Source organism: Salvia hispanica, chromosome 6 (genome assembly GCF_023119035.1).
Source record: "Salvia hispanica cultivar TCC Black 2014 chromosome 6, UniMelb_Shisp_WGS_1.0, whole genome shotgun sequence".
NCBI classification, from domain to species: domain Eukaryota; kingdom Viridiplantae; phylum Streptophyta; class Magnoliopsida; order Lamiales; family Lamiaceae; genus Salvia; species Salvia hispanica.
Window position 1 is genome coordinate 43,836,740 of NC_062970.1, and position 22,231 is coordinate 43,858,970.

General features: G+C 35.0%; 3 protein-coding genes across 3 annotated transcripts; all 3 read left to right on the plus strand.

The window, feature by feature from the left end:
• Positions 1-7,731: 7,731 nt before the first annotated feature.
• LOC125195434 (putative disease resistance protein At1g50180) lies at positions 7,732-8,787 on the plus strand. The gene is made up of 2 exons (XM_048093583.1): positions 7,732-7,888; positions 7,949-8,787. Exons 1-2 carry the CDS (start codon positions 7,732-7,734, stop codon positions 8,785-8,787), a joined length of 996 nt encoding a protein of 331 aa, XP_047949540.1.
• Positions 8,623-20,739, plus strand: LOC125192612 (probable disease resistance protein RF9). The gene is made up of 5 exons (XM_048090238.1): positions 8,623-8,758; positions 9,767-11,538; positions 12,377-13,432; positions 17,859-19,629; positions 20,503-20,739. The coding sequence occupies exons 2-4, from the start codon at positions 11,478-11,480 to the stop codon at positions 19,616-19,618; spliced, it is 2,877 nt and encodes a 958-aa protein (XP_047946195.1). The 5' UTR covers positions 8,623-8,758; positions 9,767-11,477; the 3' UTR covers positions 19,619-19,629; positions 20,503-20,739.
• Positions 9,902-11,465, plus strand: LOC125195435 (probable disease resistance protein RXW24L). The gene is made up of 2 exons (XM_048093584.1): positions 9,902-11,369; positions 11,461-11,465. The coding sequence occupies exons 1-2, from the start codon at positions 9,902-9,904 to the stop codon at positions 11,463-11,465; spliced, it is 1,473 nt and encodes a 490-aa protein (XP_047949541.1).
• Positions 20,740-22,231: the final 1,492 nt, after the last annotated feature.

Sequence of the window (22,231 nt, forward strand, 5' to 3'; positions counted from 1 at the left end):
TACTCTCTCCATCTCATAAAAATATGAATATAAATGATATGACACAAAAATTAATGATAGAAATCCATGGGTTCCATCCTAAAACCAATTGGTGATTGGAGGAGAGGCTCATGAGACTTATATACTAGTTTCAGTTTTTTCTTGACACCGATGTGGAACAGTTATATGTTATATTTTTATTTTCAATTGCCAACACCCTCCCTCAAACCCTTCAAGGTGAACCTTGGAGGGGTTGGATTTTTTCTAATCGATTGGACAATCGGCCCAATTTTTTTCCGATCGGTTGGACCACTTGGCCCAAACTTTTAAGTCCAGATATACTGTTGGGTCAATATTTTTTCGATTTCGGCCCAGATATACTGCTAGGTCAGTTAAATTTGACCCACAGTCGGCCCGCTCTGATACCATGTTGAATAATAGAATTGAAATGCGGAAATGTAAATACTAAAATTAAAAAAATATCGAAGAACTTTGAAGACTACATTTTGATAGATGGCTTGATTGGTTCTTCAATAATAGGACACCCTTATATAGGGTATTACAAAACTTGTGCTCCAAGTATTCTCAGGCACCAAGCTAATGTATTTCTTAGCCTCGAAGCTAATATGTTTCTTATCCTCCAAGCTAACACGTTTCTTGATCTCCAAGCTAATATCTTTTTCTTTTACTAACACTCCCCCTCAAATTGAGTAGTGGGATCTCCGATACTCAATTTGCAAAGAACATCTTCAAAGCTTCTTGAGTTGACTGTCATGGTTCCTTAATTTTCTCTTAATTGATTTCTTCATTCCATTCCAACACTCCCCCTCAAGTTGAGAATCGAATATTTCGATACTTAACTTGCATGATCTTCAATTTTCAAGTTTGAGGAGCTGCTTCATTTTTCTTCATTGAAAGTTTAGACTCCTTTCAAGGAGTTCTTCAATTTTCTGTTGACGGTTTTAACTCGTGTCAAGGAGTTCTTCAATTTTTTATTGGCAGTTTTAACTCGTGTCAAGGAGCTTGTCTAAACAGTTTTTACTCATATTTAGGAGCTATTTTAGATAGTTTTAATTCATATCAAGGAGCCATCTTAGATAGTTTTAACTTGTATCCAGGAGCCATCTTTGACAGTTTTTACTCTTGTCGAGGAGCTCATTTAGACAGTTTTGACTCGTGTCTGGGAGCTAATTCTGACAGTTTTGACTCATGTCGAGGAGCTAATCTAGACAGTTTTTGCTCGTATCTAGGAGCCTCTTAGATAGTTTAGCTCGTATCTAGGAGCCATCTTAGACAGTTTTAGCTCGTATCCAGGAGCCACCTAGACAGTTTTAGCTCGTATCTAGGAGCCATCTTAGATAGTTTTAACTCATATCCAGGAGCCATCTTGGACTGTTTTGACTCTTGTCGTGGAGCTAATCTAGACAGTTTTTGCTCGTATCTAGGAGCCTCTTAGATAGTTTCAGCTCGTATCTAAGAGCCATCTTAGACAATTTTAGCTCGTATCCAGGAGCCATCTTAAGACCATTCTCGTTCCATTCCAGCTCAAACTATGAGCCCATTATTTTTTTTTCATCTTTTTCCCCTTTATTGAGTCTAATAACCACTGGGCCCAAATTTACTTTTCTAAAAATGAAGACGTGAAACCATAAGTCTCCTTTCTCCTTATTGGTCTCTTCTCGGTGACCACTTCTGGCACCAAACTTGAACCGCTCTCTTTCTCCTCAATGGATGATCATCACTCTTTCTCGAGGACCTTCTTGACCATCTTCGTAGTGTCATTCTTTTTGGTGTTATCGCCAAGGCTCTCCATGGCAAGTTCTTCTCATGTCGCTATTTCTCACCAAAATTCTGACTTCAACACCGATTGCGTGATGAAACTTCACCAGTGTTCACCTATTACTTCTCGCCCTCTTAGCGACTCCATCAAATAATCTTTCATGACTCCATCAAGTAATCTTTCATGCGGTTGTGTATGGGATTCAACTCTTTTCCGTCGGTATTCTCTCCACTAGTGGTTCTGTTTTGAAGACGAGTTATCTGGTTGGTCAATATCTCGCCCTCTTAGCCGGATAACTCGTCGTTTTTTCCTTTGGTTTGATAGCCTTCTCTCAGGACATTCCGGCGATATCAAATCGGTCTTCTTTGGCGTTCACGGCTACCATAGATTTGGAGAGAAGTTGTTCGGTTGCATTCTTCCTCCCTCCCTCGGCCGGACAAACCGTGAACTTCTTCTTATCTTGACTGTTGTTGTTTTATCTTCGGCCACAGTCAGCCTTCTTCTCCTGGCATGGTTGCTCGGGGTTCGCCACTGGCCTTTCATCTTCTCACCATATCGGCGGATGGCATGCGGCCTCTCTGGCCTTCCCTTTTGTCGGACCGGTACTTGCTTGCTTTTCTTCTAACGACGACGCGCAGTCTTCTTTCTTGGCTGGAATCATCCGGCTGTGGCAGTTCTCTCCCCCTCAGCTGGATGATTCCTCACTCTTTCTCGAGGATCAGCGTTGAATTTTCCCGTGGTTGTTCCTCCAACATCATCATTTGACGACGTTCTTCCCGCCAACTCTTCACAGCGGCTGAGGCCTCTCCCCCTCAGCTGCACAGACGTTGGCTACTCCACCTTCTCGGTTTAAGCTTCTTCTCCCCCTTGGCGGAATTGTTCGGCTCCGTTTCGAAGAGGAATAGTCCAACATCTTCATTCTCTTCATTCTCTCCTCCTTGCAGCGCCATCTTTTTGTCTCTTTCCACTGCTGTATCTCTGACGCTTCTTCCTTATCAGTTCTGGACTGTGTGGTTGTTGGAATTAATACAGCTAATAAACTTCTTAGTTGGACTCCTAATCAACATGATCAACTTGTTGCTAGAAATTGTAACCAAGCGAACTGGATCGGTTTCTTTTCCTGATGGAACTAAAATTTGATCAGATTTTTTTGGGGCTGATTCGTGGCTGTTTTTGAAAGGGTTTTGGCTGGTCTTTTTGGAAGGGACGATGATGAAGGCATGTTCAGGTTTTTTGGATTTTTTTTGATATAGAGACAGTGACCGATCTCTATATTTGAACCTGCTCCGATACCATGTTAGAAATCCATGGGTTCCATCCTAAAACCAATTGGTGATAGAAGAAGAGGCTCATGAGACTTATATACTAGTTTCAGTTTTCTCTTGACACCAATGTGGAACAGTTATAGATTATATTTTTAGTTTCAATTGCCAACAATTAAGATAAAATTAGTAAAGTGCTAAGAAATAAGAGGAAGATGATAAAATATTGTTAATGGATAGTGGGACCCACATTATTATTAATGTTTTGATGGTGGTATACATTGTAAATAATTTGATGTATAAGAGTATAAATTGCGATAACTTTTCATAAATGGAAATGCTCAAATTTTATAGGACGAACGAAAATGGAAAGTGTACATATTTTTATGGGAGGAAGGGAGTATATTAGTTTCATACTCCCCCTGTCCACCATTTAAAGAGTAATTTTGACTTGGCACGGGTTTCAAGAAATTGTTTGACTTTGTGAAGAAAAGTAATTGGAGAATGTGAGTGGAATGTGGGACGCATTTAAAGTATTAGTTTTATACTCCCTCCGTCCCAACTAAGTTAAGTCATAGCTTTTAGACACGGAGATTAAGAAATGATGTTGAAAAGTAGGAGATAGCAATAAAATAAGAAAGATAAAGAGAGAGAGAGAGTAAAGTTATATAGTAGAATAAAGTAAGAGTGATTGGATATTTTATTTTTTGTAAAAAAAGGAAATGACTCAACTTAGTTGGGACATCCCAAATAAGAATACGACTCAACTCAGTTGGGACGAAGGGAGTATTAGACTGTGAATATGAAAAGTTGATGGACTGTGGGGTCTGCATACTAAAAGTTGGGATCTGCATACTCAGTTGGGGTCTGCATACTAAAAGTTGACTAATTAAATGATTTTATAAATCGCATAAACCCAAAATGGCAAAAAATGGTTCTTTAAATGGTGGGCAGATGGAGTAATAAAATGTGGATAAGAATAAGTTAGTGGAATCATTACCAAAGTAGTAAAAGGTAGGTGTGACAGGTATTAGTCGATGAACCAAAAAGGAAACTAGTGACATTTAATGGCGGACTGAGGGAGTACTCACTTAGCACGAGTTTTATGAAATTTAGTAGAAAGTGAAAGAAAAAAGTTAGTGGGGTGTTGAGCTTTTGTTGGTGTTTAATTCATACACTACTCTATGCCTTTTATAGGCACAATATTATGACTAGAGAGATCATGGATTAAAACATGAGTAAAGGTCAATTTTTTTACTAAACACATGGCCGAATGGCCGATACACGAATTTGGTCCAAAACATTCACTTTTTGAAAAACAGGTCCATAACAAATGAAATTCGTGTCGATCCGGTCCATTTTTTACAGTTCCGTCATTTTTTTACGGTCAACCGTCGATTAGCAAAAATTTGACCCGATTAGGCTTAATCTCGGATTATTAGAATCTTATTATTTTCTAATTATTTTGCTAATTAAATACTCCCTCCGTCCCACATTTGGAGTCACTTATTGTTATGGCTCGGGTTTTAAGAAAGAGTTGAAGTGTGTAATAAATGAAGTGAGATGGCGGAGGGTGTAATAAATGAAGTGAGATGGTAGAGTGTGTAATAAATGAAGTGAAATGGTAGAGTTGGTTGAAGGTGGGTCCTTTTTGACTTTTGATTTTTGTTTTGGTTTATTTTAATGTAGATAATGACATTTTGATGTAATTTTGATGAAGAATGGGGTAAAATTGTATGACCAAATATGGAAAATTCTAAAAGTGACTCTTAAACTGGGACGGACTTTTATGACAAAAAGTGTCTCTTAATCTGGGACGGAGGGAGTAATTTTTTAAGTATTTTTTAAGTATTTTCCAGTTCCATATCTAATTCAAAATCATTCATCCATACCACACTTGGAAACTTAATCGACTCCCTCCGCAACTCTCCAACTTTCTCTTCTCGTTGTTTACACACAATCCACAAAAACCCTAAGTCTGAGTCTGACCGTGAACACCGCCGACGCCGCCGATTATCTGGTTATCTTTTGTTGGTGGCTACTTGTTTGTTGATGGTGTGTGCTGGTTTTTTGAATGGTGGATACTTGTTTGCCATAGTTTTTTTGACATCAATCGGCACTGGTCATGCTTAGAATTGTAAATGTTCAGAACGCATTTGATATTGATAATGAATATGTTGGACTAGTTTGACGGTATTTTGCTTCATCTTCGACGAAATAGTAGTCCATAATACTATGTTGATGTTTCAAATCCAGTTTCAGAACCTTAATATGCATCTCAACATTGTCATTGTCAGAATTCAAAGACATAGATTCAGGGACTTACATTCAAGATTCAAAATTCAAAATTCAAAAGTCTAAATTCAAAATCAAAATTCAATTGCTTTATCGGAAATGATAACTAAGGTTGACAGTAACGGCTTCGTTTCGTCGATGGGTCGCCCCTGTCGCTGAAATTTCTGCAACACCACGACCTCTCCATATCCAACGAGTACGATGAGTTTTGGACCAAGTTACTGTGAAAGAAAATTAGGTTATTGGTGGTGTGGGAAAGAAGAAATGAAAGAGGGAGAATAAAAAAAATAATTTTTATTCATATTTTTATTTAAGGGTTTTCTATTTTACAAATGTTTAAGAATTTTTAAAAAAAAAAATTAGATACAGTAGTATAAAATGGCTAATCCGATTAATAAAACACTAATTAACGGTTGACCATCGGAAAATTGACGAAAATTAGATACAGTAATAAAAAATGGCTAATACCATTTATGGAATATTTCAACCGGGACTCTTAAAGTGGGACATCCAAAAATGGTAAATCGGGACTCCTAAAGTGGGACGGAGGGAGTATCTTTTTAATTTTATTTTAAAGATTTTAATTATGTGTTTTTTTTTTATTTTTTTAGGATTTTAAATTGTAATTTTTTTTTATTTAATGAAGTGTGTTTTTATTAATTGAATGTGTTTTAGGAAGAAGTTTGGAACTCAACCACATAAGAGCAAAGAAAATTGAAGTAGAAATTTATGGAAACGAAACACCTGAGTGCTATGCAATTCGTGCTGACCTCACACGACCATAGTTCTATCAATGCGATTTGGATTGTCAGTGTCATTGCAATTAAGCGAAGATCTGAATACTGAACAACGCCGACTTCGAAGCGCCGGTGTTTTTACCGAACTACTCAAAATCACTGCATTGCGGCTCCAACACACGACACACGGTAATTAATTTTCCATTGCTGAACTATGCATCGGAGTTATTAGCTTTTTCTTAATTGTAATGTTTTCGTGTGTAATCGAGGAACATCGATTATGGTGTTGTATAGGAGTACATATCAGATATTGAAGATTATTATTGAAGTACATGTTTTATGCATCAATAGGTAACTTGCTGGTGTGTTTTGTTATATTACCGAATTGGAGAGTGCAATATTATTGATGGAAAATTCTGTTTCTGATTCTGTTTCTTTCTAACCGTAGTGATTGAGTTTATCATATAGCTTCTGTCTTTTGCCTGTTACGATTCCAGATTTTCAGTTTCAGAGTGCTTATTGAGAAAACTGATTTCAACTCACTTAGTCACTTACAAGATCGTTATGCATTAGAAAGAAGGGTTTAAGTTTAACTGTTAAAATTCTCGAGGTACTATTCTAGATTTTTATGTCTATTCTGATATCATGCTTTCGGGAACATAATTACTTATGAGGTTTCTGTAAAGACTTCCAAGCTAATTTAAAGGTTTAGTACAGTATTTGTCATCTAATTTCTACTCCCTCTTACCCCTCCTTACCTGAGTCAAGTGTCATTGGTGTTTCCTTTCCCATGTATGTTATATCCTTAATTATTCATTGATGAGTCAAGGGCCATTGGGTTTAGGACATTTTAGTTTTGTCAAGTTCTTGTGAATATGTTTGTAATGCCAACCTGCAGTCAAAGTAAAGCTTAATGCAGTTGAAGACATGCATGAGATTTAGTTTGGAGTTTAATTGGATCTGGACCTTCAATAACTAATTGGATCTAGAAACAATCATGCTTTTCTCTAGAAACAATCATGCTTTTCCCTTTGCAAGAGTTTCAGAAAGAGTTATCTTACTTTCACTACTCTAGGCTATAAACATATAGAAGCTGGTAAGTGTATATGGTTCTTCCATATGCCGCACTGTTCCTTAAAATTTTTCTATGTGGTTTTAGTTCGATTCTGGTTATTACAAAAAGTTTCAGTCATCAGTTATAACCGATATAAATAACATAAAAATATAATATTATTCGTTTATTATTTCAAAAGTGCACATATAGCTCAGTGGATTGAACCTGTGCCTTCCAATATTTTTTCCTCTTTCTCTGCTCACAAAGAAGCTTCAAGTGACAGAACATTTGAATTTAAGGACTTGATTGCTGATTATTTTCAGATATGGTTTTCATTTCCAATTTGGAGAATATATATGTATTCTAATTTTGCAAACGCACATAATTTTCTAACTCTAATCATTGCAAATATAAAAAATATTTAATTCTCCAACTCTAATAATGTACAAATTTACCCTGTTCTTCATCACACGTTTCTTATTTATACTTCCATATCTATTAACTGTACATTTACTTTGTTCCTCATCACACATTCCTTATCTATATTTCCTATCTTGTATCATTCTTTCCCTTTTTCTTCATATATGATCATTGGTGAATCAATCAGAGCTTGGGACTGTTGCAATGGCAGAGGCAGTGGTGTCGATTGCTCTTGAAACTATCCGCGATTTGCTATTGGAAGAGGGAAGGTTTTTAGATGGCATGGCCGATCAAGTGAAGGAGCTCGAGTGGCAGCTCAAAGAGATGAAGTGTTTCCTCAAAGACGCTGACAAAAGACGACGTGAGAGTAGTACGATCTTCAATTGGATCTCCGAGATCAGAGATCTCGTCTGACACGCAGCTTATCAAGTTTATTCAAGGAGAAGAGGCCTCAGGCAGTTTGTCCGCAAATATTCCTGCATTTTGGAAGATTGCAACTCACTCCACCAATTAGGCTCCGAGATTTCACAAATTACATCAAAGCTCGAGAGGATAAGCAAGGCTATGCAAGAAATCGGCATAAAAAAAAGCATAATCATCAATCCAAATGGAGAGGGGGATAGCTCGGCTCGAAACAACATATCAAGGAAGACTTTCCCCGATTTGGAGATGGGAGATTTCTTCCTAGGCATGGAGGATGAGGTGGAGCAGCTTGTTCATTACCTAGGGAAAGACACAGAGGATCGGATTATATCAGTTTGGGGAATGGGAGGGTCAGGCAAGACCGCCATTGCAAAGAAGCTCTACAACGAGATGAGTGACTTTGATCTCTCGGCGTGGGTTTGCATTACTCAGCAATGTCAGAGTCGATCAGTTTGGGAGGATGTTCTGAGGCAACTAGAGAAGAAGAGAAGAGTTTCAAGTCTGAGCCATGAGCCACAAATAAGGGAGGAGGTTCCAAGTCTGAGCGACTCAGAGTTATATGATAGACTATGTGAGATACAAAGAGAGAAGCGATGTCTCATAGTTTTGGATGATGTTTGGGAGCTTTCTCATTGGGATGAGTTGAAGCATCCATTCATCATCCAAGATTTGCAGAGCAAAATATTGGTGACAACACGGAAACAGAAGGTTGCAGAGATTGGATTGGCAGTGGAACATGGGCTTTTACATGTGGATGCTGCTCTGGAACTACTCAAAAATAAAGCATTTCAGCATGGAAACATTCCAGGTCAGTTACAATTATTCCAGTCATGCTAAATACTCCCTCCGTTCCATAGTAATGGAGGCAAAACTTTTCGGCACGGAGATTAAGAAAAATTGTATTAGGTGAGTTAAGTAAAGAGAGAATAAAGTGAAAAATGAAAAAGGTAGAGAGATGAAGATAGAAAAAAGTAAGAGAGAGTAAAGTAGGTGTGGAAAAATGTGTTGACTTTTACTAAAAAGGGAAATGACTCTATTACTATGGAACGGACGGAAATAGAAAAACGCCCCTATTACTATGGAACGGAGGGAGTAGCACATGACATGGGATGGATTGTCTACTACCCTATGTCAAGATTCTTTAATAACAATGTCAACATAGGGATAATAAAACAAACAAAAAATTGTTTGCACATTTATTATGTAAAGTTAATTATTTTCTATTTTCTAGGGAGTATAAAACATCTCAAAACTTTAAATTCTAAGGAAAGCACAATTCATTAATGGCGTTGGGTGTATATATATCATGCCAAGATAGTCACACCTTTTTTTTCCCTATTTGTATTATAACAAAATTCTTATGAATAAGAAAAATAAATATTTTAAATAAATTCTATTCACTAGCTTCTCCTTATTGTCAAAGTTTCAATTAAGTATTCAGTTAAAATGAGTAAGGCCACCTAGCCCTACATAAATAACATGCACGAGACCAATTTTGGATACAAAAAATATAGGATTTACATTTGTGACTGAATTGAGTGGAAATAGTGAATTCAGAATATTTGTGTGATTGCACTTATAGACTTACGGTTACAATCATCTTAGTTGTATGACTATATTAGTTTATTTTTGAAGTGCGTATAAGCTACTGGAGCTTACTTTATACTATTTAGATTGTTTATAAGATTATTTCGCCAAATACTTTGAAAGAATTTATAAGGTCTTACACAATTTATAACTTGCTTTAAAAAACTTAATAAACCTTCTTAGTCGCACTATTCAATTGATCATCATTTATTATCAATTTAAAATGCAGACTTTGCATTGGAAGAAAGATTAAAGAAAATTGGGAATGAAATGGTGCATAAATGTGGCTATCTGCCTTTGGCGATTTCTTTACTCGGTGGGCTCTTGAGAAAGAAAAATTCGATTATTGAGTGGGAATTAGTAAATGAATATCAAAGAAGCCATATACAGTGATGAAAAGCAGATTGATGGAGTGCTAAGCTTAAGCTATGAAAGTCTGCCCTATTATTTGAAGCCCTGCTTTCTCTATATGAGTATATTCAACGAGGACCAAACCATACATGCTATGCATCTATATAGGATGTGGATAGCACAAGGCATGATTTCATATAAGAATATTGGAGACAAGGAGAAAACTTTAATTGACATTGCTGAGCTGTACTTAAGTGAGTTGGCCTCCAGGTCCATCGTTCAAGTTGAATTCCAGTTAGCTTATGATGTCGCCAATAGAACTAGAAAATATCATTCATGCAAACTTCATGATGTAGTACGAGAACTATGTTTGAAATTGGGGAAAATGGAGGATTTTGGTGTACAGAGTTTGGAGTATCAAGGTGGGAAACTTAGTACCTTACTACGGGAAGCTTCCTCACATATGAAAATCCAACATTTGGCTATTCGTTTCAGAAGTGAATTTGAGCATGAGCTTACAGTCGCTTTTGGAGAAGATACTAGCCAACATATAAGGTCTCTTCAAACATCCAATCTCATAAAATCGAAGATTATTGAGTTTCCTCCACAAAGTATAGTTGATTTTCAGAAATTTAAATTACTGAGAGATCTAGTTATCATGAGATTCAAATTTGCTGGAGGAAAGTTACCGAGAGGAATCACTAATCTTGTTCACCTTAGATGTTTGCGTTTAGAAGAATGTGAACTTGATAAGCTACCGTCATCCATTAGGAATTTGGTATACATGGATACGCTTGATTTAAGAAGTTCAATGAATGTTGAAGTTCCAAATTTTTTCAAGGAGATGTTGCAATTAAAGCACTTGATTTTTCCATTCTATGGAAATGAAAAGGTTGGAAAATATCAAGTAAGATTGGATGAGGGATTTGATGGATTGGAGACTCTACTACACATTGATAGTAGATATCATGAATTTAAATGTATGGACAGAATGATGAATCTCCAACGTTTTGCAGCAAGAATACATGAAAAAGAAAGCTTGTCAGCTATCATGTGTGCCATTGCGAATTGGAATAAGATAGTGGTTTGTAGAGTTTATATCGGGGACAGTTGCGACCTAACAAGTGAGCAAATGCTGGAGAAGGCTTTGACATGTCCCAATCTTCATGACTTGGGGATCAGTTCAAAGTTAGGGAAGGCGCTAGCAGGGTGCGGGAGTGACTTGATGAGCTCGAAACTTAGGTTGTTGGATCTGTTTGGATCTGGGATTGAGGATGATCCAATGGGGATACTGGGAAAGCTTCCTTGCTTGATCAGATTGCGATTATATTGGGAATCATTTGTTGGGGAGAAGATGAGGTGTCCAGCGAACAGTTTTCTTCGCCTCAAGAGGCTAACATTAAGAGGTTTACCAAAGTTGAGGGAGTGGAGAGTTGAGTTAGGAGCCATGCCCCTTCTCTCTAAAGTAAAGATCGCAGACTGTTCTTGTCTGGAGATGATTCCAGAGGGATTGAGTGCCATTTCTACCCTTCAGAAACTTGTAATTAAACATATGCCGAAATTGAGAAAAAGGGTAATGCCTTCAGGACATGATTTCCACAAAATCTGCCATGTCTCTTCCATTATCTTCGAGGACTAGTCTTCACTCAGGTATCTCATTTCTCACACGTTCTTCAGTTTTGACGTGTTTTCTTTGGTTGCAAATTTATCCTAAGAAAACGAGTAATAAGAAAAGATTGATTTTTGATAGTATCATATTTTAGTCGAGTGAAGAAGGAAAGAAAGAAACGGGGAGTCTAGAGGGGATCCAAGGACGTCGCCGTTGTTAGTGGTCCGGTAAAGGTGGAGAGATAAATAAAAGATAATTTTTAAGAAAAAATCATTGTTTCAATGAAACGACATCGTTTTGAGTATCACCAAAAGACTTCGTTTTCTTCACTATATGTTTTCTTGGTGTTGGGAACTCCGACTGCCACATCACCACGTGTTTCTCCCAAAATTCGACTGATGAAACGATTGAAAAAAAATGGTAAATTAATATTACGTCTTCAAACATTTTGGAACTAGCTAAAAGTCATTATAGACTTAATTGATAAATATTCCTATGGGGAGTACTTTTATTCTATATTTTCCATTCCGAAATATAGTGCATATTTTCTCATTTAGAATGTCCTACCATAAATTATCCTATATTCTTAAGTTTTTTTAAACATTTATTTAAAAATTAAACATCGCCATCAGCATCAATGTTAAGAAAAGAATAATGTGAGATTATTTCATTGCTAACAAAATAAACTTACGGAAAGAATAAAGTGAGATTATTTCACTGCGCACGAAATGAATAAACATGCACCGCTGCTTTCTCATAAGCTGCTTTTTAGTATCTCCTTGTTTCTTCCCCTTTCTTTGCACATATACTTTGTTCTTCCTCCTCTCTTGATTCTTTCATTCCAATTCCTTGTTTTTCACTAAAAAACTGCAATGGCAGATGCAGTGGTGTCGCTTGCTTTACAAAACATCTGTGATTTGCTAAAGGAAAAGGCAACGATTTTAGCTGGTGTGCGCAAACAAGTGGAGGGGCTCGAGAGGCAGCTCAAAGAGATGAAATGTTTTCTCAAAGACGCTGACAAAAGACGTCATGAAAGCAGTATGTTCTTCAATTGGATCTTGGAGATCACAGATCTGGTCTACAGATCCGAATCCTTCATTGAAAGATATGCCGCCAATCAAGTTTATTCAAGGAGAAGAGGCCTAAGACAGTTGGTCCGCAAATATTCCTGCATCTTGACAGAGTACTACTCACTCCACCAATTAGGCTCCGAGATTTCACAAATTACATCAGATCTCGAAAAGATAAGCAAGGCTATGCAAGCTAACGGCATAACAAGGAGCATACTCTTAAATCCAAATGGAGAGGGGCAAAGCTCAACTGGAAACAACATTTCAAGGAAGACTTTTCCCAATTTGGAGATGGGAGATTACTTCGTAGGCATGGAGGATGAGCTGAAGCTGCTTGTTCATTATCTAGGGAAAGAAACAAAGGATTGGATTATTTCAGTGTGGGGAATGGGTGGTTCAGGCAAGACCGCCATTGCAAAGAAGCTCTACAGCGAGAAGACCGACTTTGATCTCTCGGCGTGGGTTTGCATTACTCAGCAATGCAATAGTCAATTGATTTGGGAGGAAGTTCTAAGGAAGCTAGAGAATCGGAAGAAGAATAAGAAGAATAAGAAGAGTGTTTCAATGAACGATGATAGACGAATAAGGGAGGAAGTTCCAAGTCTGAAGGACTCAGAGTTGATTGAGAGACTACATGAGATACAAAGTAAAAAGCGATGTCTCATTGTTTTGGATGATGTTTGGGAGCATTGGGATGAGTTGAAGCAGCCGTTCATTGCCCAAGATTCGCAGAGCAAAATATTGGTGACAACACGGGAACAAAAGGTTGCAGAGAATGGATTGGCAGTGAAACATGGGCTTTTACCTATGGATGCTGCTTTGGAACTACTCAAAAACAAAGCATTTCGGCATGGAAACATTCCAGGTCAGTTCTTTTATTGTTATTAGTAATTTTAAATTACATGGGTTGTAGTGTCTATTAACACACGACATCGTTGTTTATTCTTTTATAACAATGTCAATATAGCGCCATTAATAGAAACAAAAAAATAGTGTTTTGCATTTATTATTATATATAACTAATCATTTTCTCATTCTTAAGAATATATTTCAAAAAAAATTGAATCTTACTTTCTTGATCTAAATATTTTTTATGAAACATATCAAATTGTAAGTAAATTTTATGAAAATCCAAATCCTAATTGTGTCTGTACAGATAAAGAAATTTAATACTACTAATATTCTTTTGCATGTTCATATCTTTACGTAATTAAGGTTATACCAACTCATATACTAATATTCGATGAACGTTGTGTTGATATTGATATGCTTTGGTTAATATTTGAAAACATTATATCAATATGTATATATCAATTTATCATTCTAGCAATGTTAGTTGCATGCCTTGTATTAGTTTATCGCTTAATCTATGAATGCAATTAAATTTATAAGACTAAAATATCGTTCCAGGTAAAATTTAATATGGATAAGGTTGTGACATGACATGTTTCTATATCGATCAGATTGTCGAATCTAGTGAATTGTATAGGGTTCTATTATGATGATAACCATCTATTAATATGCTATGTACAACCAATTCTGATCCATTGTCTGTAAATCGGTGGTCAGTTGGCAATTTCAGCCTGATGTGAACCCCAGTGCAAAAAATGTTAATTTGGGTGTAAAAAATGTCAATCGGGATATTAATTGATTGAATTTTGTTAGTTATAACCAATGTTTTAAAAATCGGATCAGTAAGCGAACCGGCGAGGCTACTGGTTCATGGTTCAACTGGTCCAACCGGTTGAACCACTAGTCGGACTGAAATATTGTACATAATTAAATATATATTATAAAAATATTACAATTTAATATATGATCAAATATTGTACCCCCTCCATCCATAGTAGATGTCACGCTTTCCTTTTTAGTTTGTCCCACAGAAGATGTCACATTTCCTCTTTTGGAAAAAGTTCTTTCTCAAATCAATTATAAAATTATATTTTCTCTCACCACTTACCATACAAAATAACATCTCCTAAAATCTCGTGTCAAGTGTGACATCTACTATGAGACGGAGGGAGTATTAAGTACACATCACAAAAAAATTAAAATCATATTTATACCTCTAAAAAAATAAATTTATCATCAAACATAAACTATTATACAAAAATGATTAAATGATAGTATTAACATATGTGTATATGTAATATCCAAACATTAAAATTTAATTATAGATAAAAATATAATCAATACTTAGAAATGATGAACATTTTCATTAGTGGATGATGGATAAAATTACTACATATTATACATAAAATGTTTAAATTTTATACAAAAACTATAAAATGATAATTTATTATACTATATGAGTATATCATTGTAACATAATGATAAATTGATTAAAAAATATGTATATATATATTAAAGATTTTGTAAATATAATAATTACGTACATACATAAATTGTTAATAGTTATTAGTTATTTAGATACTAGTATATAAAATTAGGGTTGGCTAAATATACCGTAATACCGCACTTATCGTACCGCAAAGATACCGAAAATACCGAATTTGCGGTATACCGCAAGTTGCGGTACGGTACCGATAGATTTTGGTACGGTAAATATATAGATTTTTCTATACCGCCGTATACCGCAATGTACCGCATTTACGATATTAGTCAAAAATTCGATATATATGTTGTATTTAAAATTTATATAAAAAATAGTTAATATGTTAAAATCCCTAACCCTACTTTCATATTTTAGTTCAACCGCCCCAACTCCAAACACACACACGCAGAGATTCAAATCAAGTCAACTGTATAGATTTGATTGTGGTGTAGTTTTAATCTTTTGGACATTATTTAAATAGGTGAAATTTTATTTTAAAAATTTGGCTAAAATAGAATTTTTTTTTGTATGAAACACAAGTATTACGGTATGCCATACCTTATTTTGGTATACCGTACTCGGTATGCCATACCTTATTTCGGTATAACGTAAAAGTACGGTATACCGCATAGACGGTATGGTAACAGTATCGGATATGACATTTTCTCATACCACAATTTACAGTATGGTATGCGGTATACCGTACTGTGCCAACCCTATATAAAATTGATGAAAGCATAGGTAACAAAATTCGGCAGTTTGAATATAGTTTTAATTAAAGTTCATGCAATGTCAAAAAAATAGAAGTGGTGGGGTGGTAGAAGTGAGAGTCTAATAACAAGGAGGTCTGAGGTCTAAGGATCAATTCATGATGGGATCAATTCTATAATATTTGAAAAAACCATAAAAAAATGAAACAACTGGTCCAACCAATTCTGGTTTCCGGCCGAACCGGCTGGTCTAGCCGGTCCAAAACGGCCCAAGCTAAAGCTCAAACCGGACTGGACTAGGCACTGATTCACGGCCGAACCGGTCTAGGCACTGATTCACGGCCGAACCGGTCCGACTGGCCGAGCTGGTCCGATTTTTAAAACACTGGTTATAACTAACTCTTAAAAAATATCTGTAAAAAGTTTGAACTCATATACTTTATTGAATTTATCTTGATTTAAATTATTTTTTAATAAAAACATATACTCTATCTGTTCCATTAAAAATAAACCTTTTCTCTTTTTGAAGTATCCCACTAAAAATGAAATGTTTTCTGAAACAAAAACAACGTTATCTCAATTTTTTTCTCACTCATATACTTTATTGATTTTATCTTGATTTAAATTATTTTTTAATAAAAACATATACTCTATCTGTTCCATTAAAAATAAACCTTTTCCATTTTTGAAGTATCCCACTAAAAATGAAATGTTTTCTGAAACAAAAACAACGTTATCTCAATTTTTTTCTCCACTTAACTCACAGAACAACCTACATAAAATTTCGTCCCCAAAAACAAATGTTGTATGTATATGGAATGAAGGGAGTATTATATTAAAGGTAAAATTTTAAGTATACTAATATGATCTTAATTGCATATATTCAATATAAAATTTAAGATCGCATATATTCAATATAAAATTTAATAATCTTATTTGAATTTTCAATATTTAGGTAACTAGGAAACATACTCATGGAATTGTCACCTAGTACTATATAAAATGTCAGTCTAATTCATGTAAAATGTCAGTACAATTGTATTGACTTCGACAACTTGAAATTGTGTTACACATTTTTAATATATTATATTGATATTACAGAGATTTTTAATATATTATATTGATATTACAGAGATCGCAAAAACTAGCAGGTATAAAAATGACATCGATACCCTTTTAGATGAAAAATATTATTTTCAAATTAACACAAGACATCATTTCGAACAATAAGATCTAACTGAGAATTAGATAAAGAATTTCGAACAATAAGATCTAACTGAGAATTAGATAAAGAATTGGATACATTTTCGGCAAGTATAAAGAATGACATTGAGAGAGTTATTTGACATTTAAAGTTTTAAGATGTTTTTTAGGAAAGAGAAAGTTGGTAGAAATCTAATGAAAATTGGATACATGATTGTTCAATTACCCCTTAATTATGCTTTAATTATAAAGTGGCTAAAATACCCTCTTAAACTCCAAAAATTATATACTCACACTTTTTATTTTAGATTTTAAATTTGAGATTGATTTTTTTAGAGTAAATAAATTAGTATTTTAAGTGTATTGATTGAATATATTACTCCCTCCATCCCTGATTAATTATCACTCTTTTCCATTTTGGTCCGTCCCTCAATAATTGTCACACTTTATTTTTACCATAAATGCTAAGTATGTCTCATATTTCACTAACTCACTTTACTCACATTTTATTATAAAACTAATGTAAAAAAGTGGGTCTCACATTCTACAAACTTTTTTAACCAAGTTTTCTTTACATTTCTTAAAATTCGTGTCTGATCAAAGAGTAACAATTAATCGGGGACGGAGAGAGTAATTAAATACCCTAATTATTACTTAAAATAGAAATAGTGTTAGTAGTTTTAAGGTCCTAAACAACTTGTAAGTTGTTTTGAAAAGGTGCATGTAAGCTCACTCAAATAATCCTTCTATTCTTGAAAATTTGTCACTTATTTCCATTTTCATCTGTTTCTAAAAAATTGTCATCTTTCACTTTTTACCATTTCTAGCAGTGGACCCACATTTCACTAACTTATTTTCACTCGTATTTTATCATGAAACTAATATATAAAAGTATGACTCACTTATCACTAAATTTTTCAACCCACCTTTTATACATTTCTTAAAATTAGTGTCGGGGCGAACAAATTATTAGGGATGGGGGAGTACATTTTTAGTCAATTGGACTTTAATTAATTGCCATTTATTATTAATTCAATGTGCAGACTTTGCACGGGAAGAAAGATTTGAGGGAATTGGGAAAGAAATGGTGGAGAAATGTGGGTATTTGCCATTGGCAATTAGTCTACTTGGCGGGGTATTGAGAAAGAAAAATACGATGGATGAGTGGGAATTAGTCAATAAGGATATCAAAAAAGTCATGTATGGAGATGAAAAGCAGATTGAAGGAGTGCTAAATTTAAGCTATGAAAATCTACCATATTATTTGAAGCCTTGCTTTCTGTATATGGGTATTTTCAACAAGGACGAAACAATAGATACATGCGAGTTATATAATATGTGGATAGCACAAGGCATGATTTCATACGAGAATATTGGAGACAAGGAGGAGGACACTTTAATGGACATTGCTGAGCTGTACTTAACTGAGTTGGCCTCTAGTTCTCTAGTTGAAGTTACAATTCATTATTCTTATGATGTCGCATATAGAACTGAAAAATATGATAAATGCAAACTTCATGATGTAGTTCGAGAACTATGTTTGAAAATGGGGAAAAGGGAGGATTTTGGTTTGCTAAGCTTGGAGTATCAAGGTGGGAAACTTAGTACTACCTTACTTCAGGAATTGTCCTCGCATAGGACAATACGACATTTGGTTATCCGTTTCAGAAGTGAAGTCGAGCACGAGCTTACAGCCATTTGTAAAGAAGATGTTAGCAAGGGTATAAGGTCTCTTCAATTAAACAATCTCATAAGATCAAAGGTGGTTGAGTTTCCCCCACGTATGGTTGATTTTCAGAAATTCAAATTGCTAAGAGATCTAGTTATAGTTGGATTCAAATTTGAAGGAGGGAAGTTACCGAGTGGAATCACTAAACTTGTTCACCTTAGGCGTTTGTGTTTACAAGATTGTGAACTTAATAAGCTACCACCATCCATTAGGAATTTGGTATATATGGATACCCTTGATTTAGAATGGTCATGGAATGTTCAAGTTCCAAGTGATTTTAAGGATATGTTCCGATTAAGACACTTGAATTTGCCTTATTATGACGATGAAAAAGTTGGAAATCATAGATTGGATGAGGGATTAGATGGGCTGGAGAGTCTAAAATTCTTAGATAGCAGATATCATGAATTTAAATGTGTGGATAGAATGATGAATCTTCGACGTTGTGCAGCAATAGTACACAATAAAGAAAGCTTGTCAGATATCATGAATACCATTAAGGACATGAACAAGATAGTGCATTGTCTAGTTATAATTGAAAGCAATTGCGACCTAACAAGTGAGCAAATGCTGGAGAAGGCTTTGACATGTCCCAATCTTCATGACTTGGGGATCAGGTCAAAGTTAGGGAATGCGCTAGCAGGGTTCGGGAGTGACTTGATGAGCTCGAAAATTAGGTGTTTGAATCTGGATGGATCCGAGATTGAGGATGATCCAATGGGGATACTTGGAAAGCTTCCTTGCTTGATAATATTGCGAATACATCACGAATCATTTGTTGGGGAGGAGATGAGGTGTCCAGCAAACAGTTTTCCTCGCCTCAAGAGACTAGTGTTAACAGGTTTACCAAAGTTGAGGGAGTTTAGAGTGGAGGCAGGAGCCATGCCCCGTCTCTTTAAATTAACAATCGGAGAGTGTTCTTGTCTGGAGATGCTTCCAGAGGGATTGAGTGGCATTTCTACCCTTCAAAAACTTGTAATAAAACAAATGCCAGAGTTGCGAAAAAGGGTATCACCATCAGGACAGAATTTCCACAAAGTCCGCCATGTCCCTTCAATTCGTATTAAGGACTAGTCTCCACACAGGTTTCTTATTTCTCACTATTTTTCTTTAGTTTTGGCATATTTTCTTTGGTTGCAAATTCATCTTAAGAAAATAAATTTATGAAAAAAGTGAGAAATTTGAAAAAATCGAGGAAAGTATTATTGCATCAAAACATCAAATAATAGGCAATGTTATTATGGATTAAAGTGAAAAAGTGATATGTGCTCCTCTTATTCATACATCTTTGTTTAGAGTTTTATCAATTCTTTTATCCGGGTAAGTTAGTTATGACTATTACCCCTTGAAAAATGGCGTAAGATCTGATCAAAACACATCTTTATCTCCTTCTATTGGTTTTCTGGACATGTATTCACAAATCACAACTAACAATCTCATCTCATTGTTGTACTGGTCTTAAATTAGTTTTGAAGATAATAACCTATCTAGATAGATTGAAGTAGTAGTGCAGTGACATACTTTGATTTATATACCATTGAAATGATATTATCTATCACTATGTTTTCCCAAGTTGTTGCCCTCTGTCTTTAGATACTCCCATAAAACATTGTTTTTAATAAATCGAAGGATTTTGGATATTAAACTACTTAACAAATTCCTGTGGCAAATTAAAACTAGTTGTATTTGTTTTCTTATTTACATTTTTAATATCAATAATTATTTGAAATTCTTATAATTCTTTTTTTTTTTTGGTTACAAGAGTGGGCAGAGCCCTTGAGAAAATACTACAACCCTTATTATAATTCTTTGATCCTGTTAAGTTAGGCACAATTTGAGTGGAGTACTCGAAAAGTGCTGTAAAAAAACACACATCTTTATCCTCTTTTACTACCTTCCTTGCCTAGATACGCAAAATTAGACGACGTTGGTTCATTTGCATTATTGCTGATTTACAGGTTGAGTATTGATTCTCTGGAAAATAACTGACTATCACAAAAGCCAAAAGGTATGGTGCTCGAAGAAAACATTTTATCTTTCTCTAAAGGATAGTATATTTGTGTTTGAATTGAAATTGGTGGTATGTAATAACTTAATTATTGAATGTGAAGAATTGTACTATAATTGTGTTTGGGTTGAGTTTGATTTGTATCGGATTGTTTGATTAAACTTTGTTTAATGTTGATCATTTTACACAAAAATTTTATTTTCTAGTTTTACAAGAGAACTGGTCTTAATATTTAGGAGTAACAAGCAGTAATTCTAGAATGTACTACTTCTGTGAATTGTCTACCACTTCAATATGATTGATTTACTCATGTTTAATAGCATTTGAAATTGCAACCTTGTTTTCAAAATATATACTGACATGTGGAAAAAATCAATCTAAGTCAACAATTTTCAAAGTCACAAATATTTCAGCCAAGTCATTCTTCATTCCTCAAGATTATGCTATTGCAAATAAGAGAACAATCTCTTGGTATTTCTCGCTTGTTTATTAAGTAACCACATTTCCACCAAGCTATAGAAGCTGGCTGCGGATCTCTCCTTCATTGGGCTCATTCAGTGGCTGTAAATTAAGTTAAAAACAATACTCCCTTCGACCACAATAAGAGTCACCCTTTATGATAAGTAAGTCTCATATTCCACTAACTCACTTCACTCACCTTTTATTATAAAATTATAAAAATGTGAGTCTCATATTCGGCTAACTTTTCCAACCCATAATTCTTTATATTTCTTAAAATTCGTACTCACAATAAGAGTGACTCATAGTGTGGAACGGAGGGTGTATAAAGCTAAATTAAAAAAGTCCTAAAATCAAAACTACAAAAATTGAAATAAAGTACTACTTATTGGGCTTTGTAACTAATTAGTAAAGCTACTGTGGCCCAAAACATTGAAGGAGACCAGCCCAAAAAAGTGAAGTCCACTTAAATGAATAAAAACTCCGTCCTCCTCTGAAGAGAAGACGCCGCCGCCGGCGTGGGGTCGGCGGCCGATGGAAAACTATTCACGGCTGAGAAAATTCAATTCTACTGTGTCATATTATATTATGTGTTTAATTCTCACGATTTCTACAACTCTGATCCTCGAGTAGAAGTGTAGAAGGAAATAGCTGCCCCAAATTCAAATTCTGAATGTTGTTTCTAAGTGGCGCAACCATCCTCATCTCACTATCTACGAAGTGAATATTGCAGAAAGTAAGTGGTTTTTTGTTGACGGATTTCTTTTTTAGTAAAACAACGCGTAATTTATCTATTTATGTGGTGTATTTTCATAATTTCATGCTACCTATTATCATTCTGTGTTCTAGTGTTGAGTTATGTGGATACTTTCTCTTAAAAAGTAAAGAAATATACAGCCGTTGTGGAATTTTAAACACTTGTTTGCGGAAGAGTTTTCAGACTTAATTTTCATTTCCAATTGGAGAATTTCATATATGGGTTTTCTCCCGTCTGTTCGAAGAATTTTGAGAAGAAATATACAGTCTTGTGAAAACGGACATAATTCTCCAACTAAATGTTCAAATAGAAAACAAGAAAAGTTGTCACCTAATTAATTTTGTTATGTTTAATTATGTGGCAGCTGAAACATCCAATGTGTATATATAATATACTATTCTGCAATCTGTTTTTTTTGCCACTCTCTTGTTTCTTTGATTCCTTCTTCATCCCCTTTTCTTCA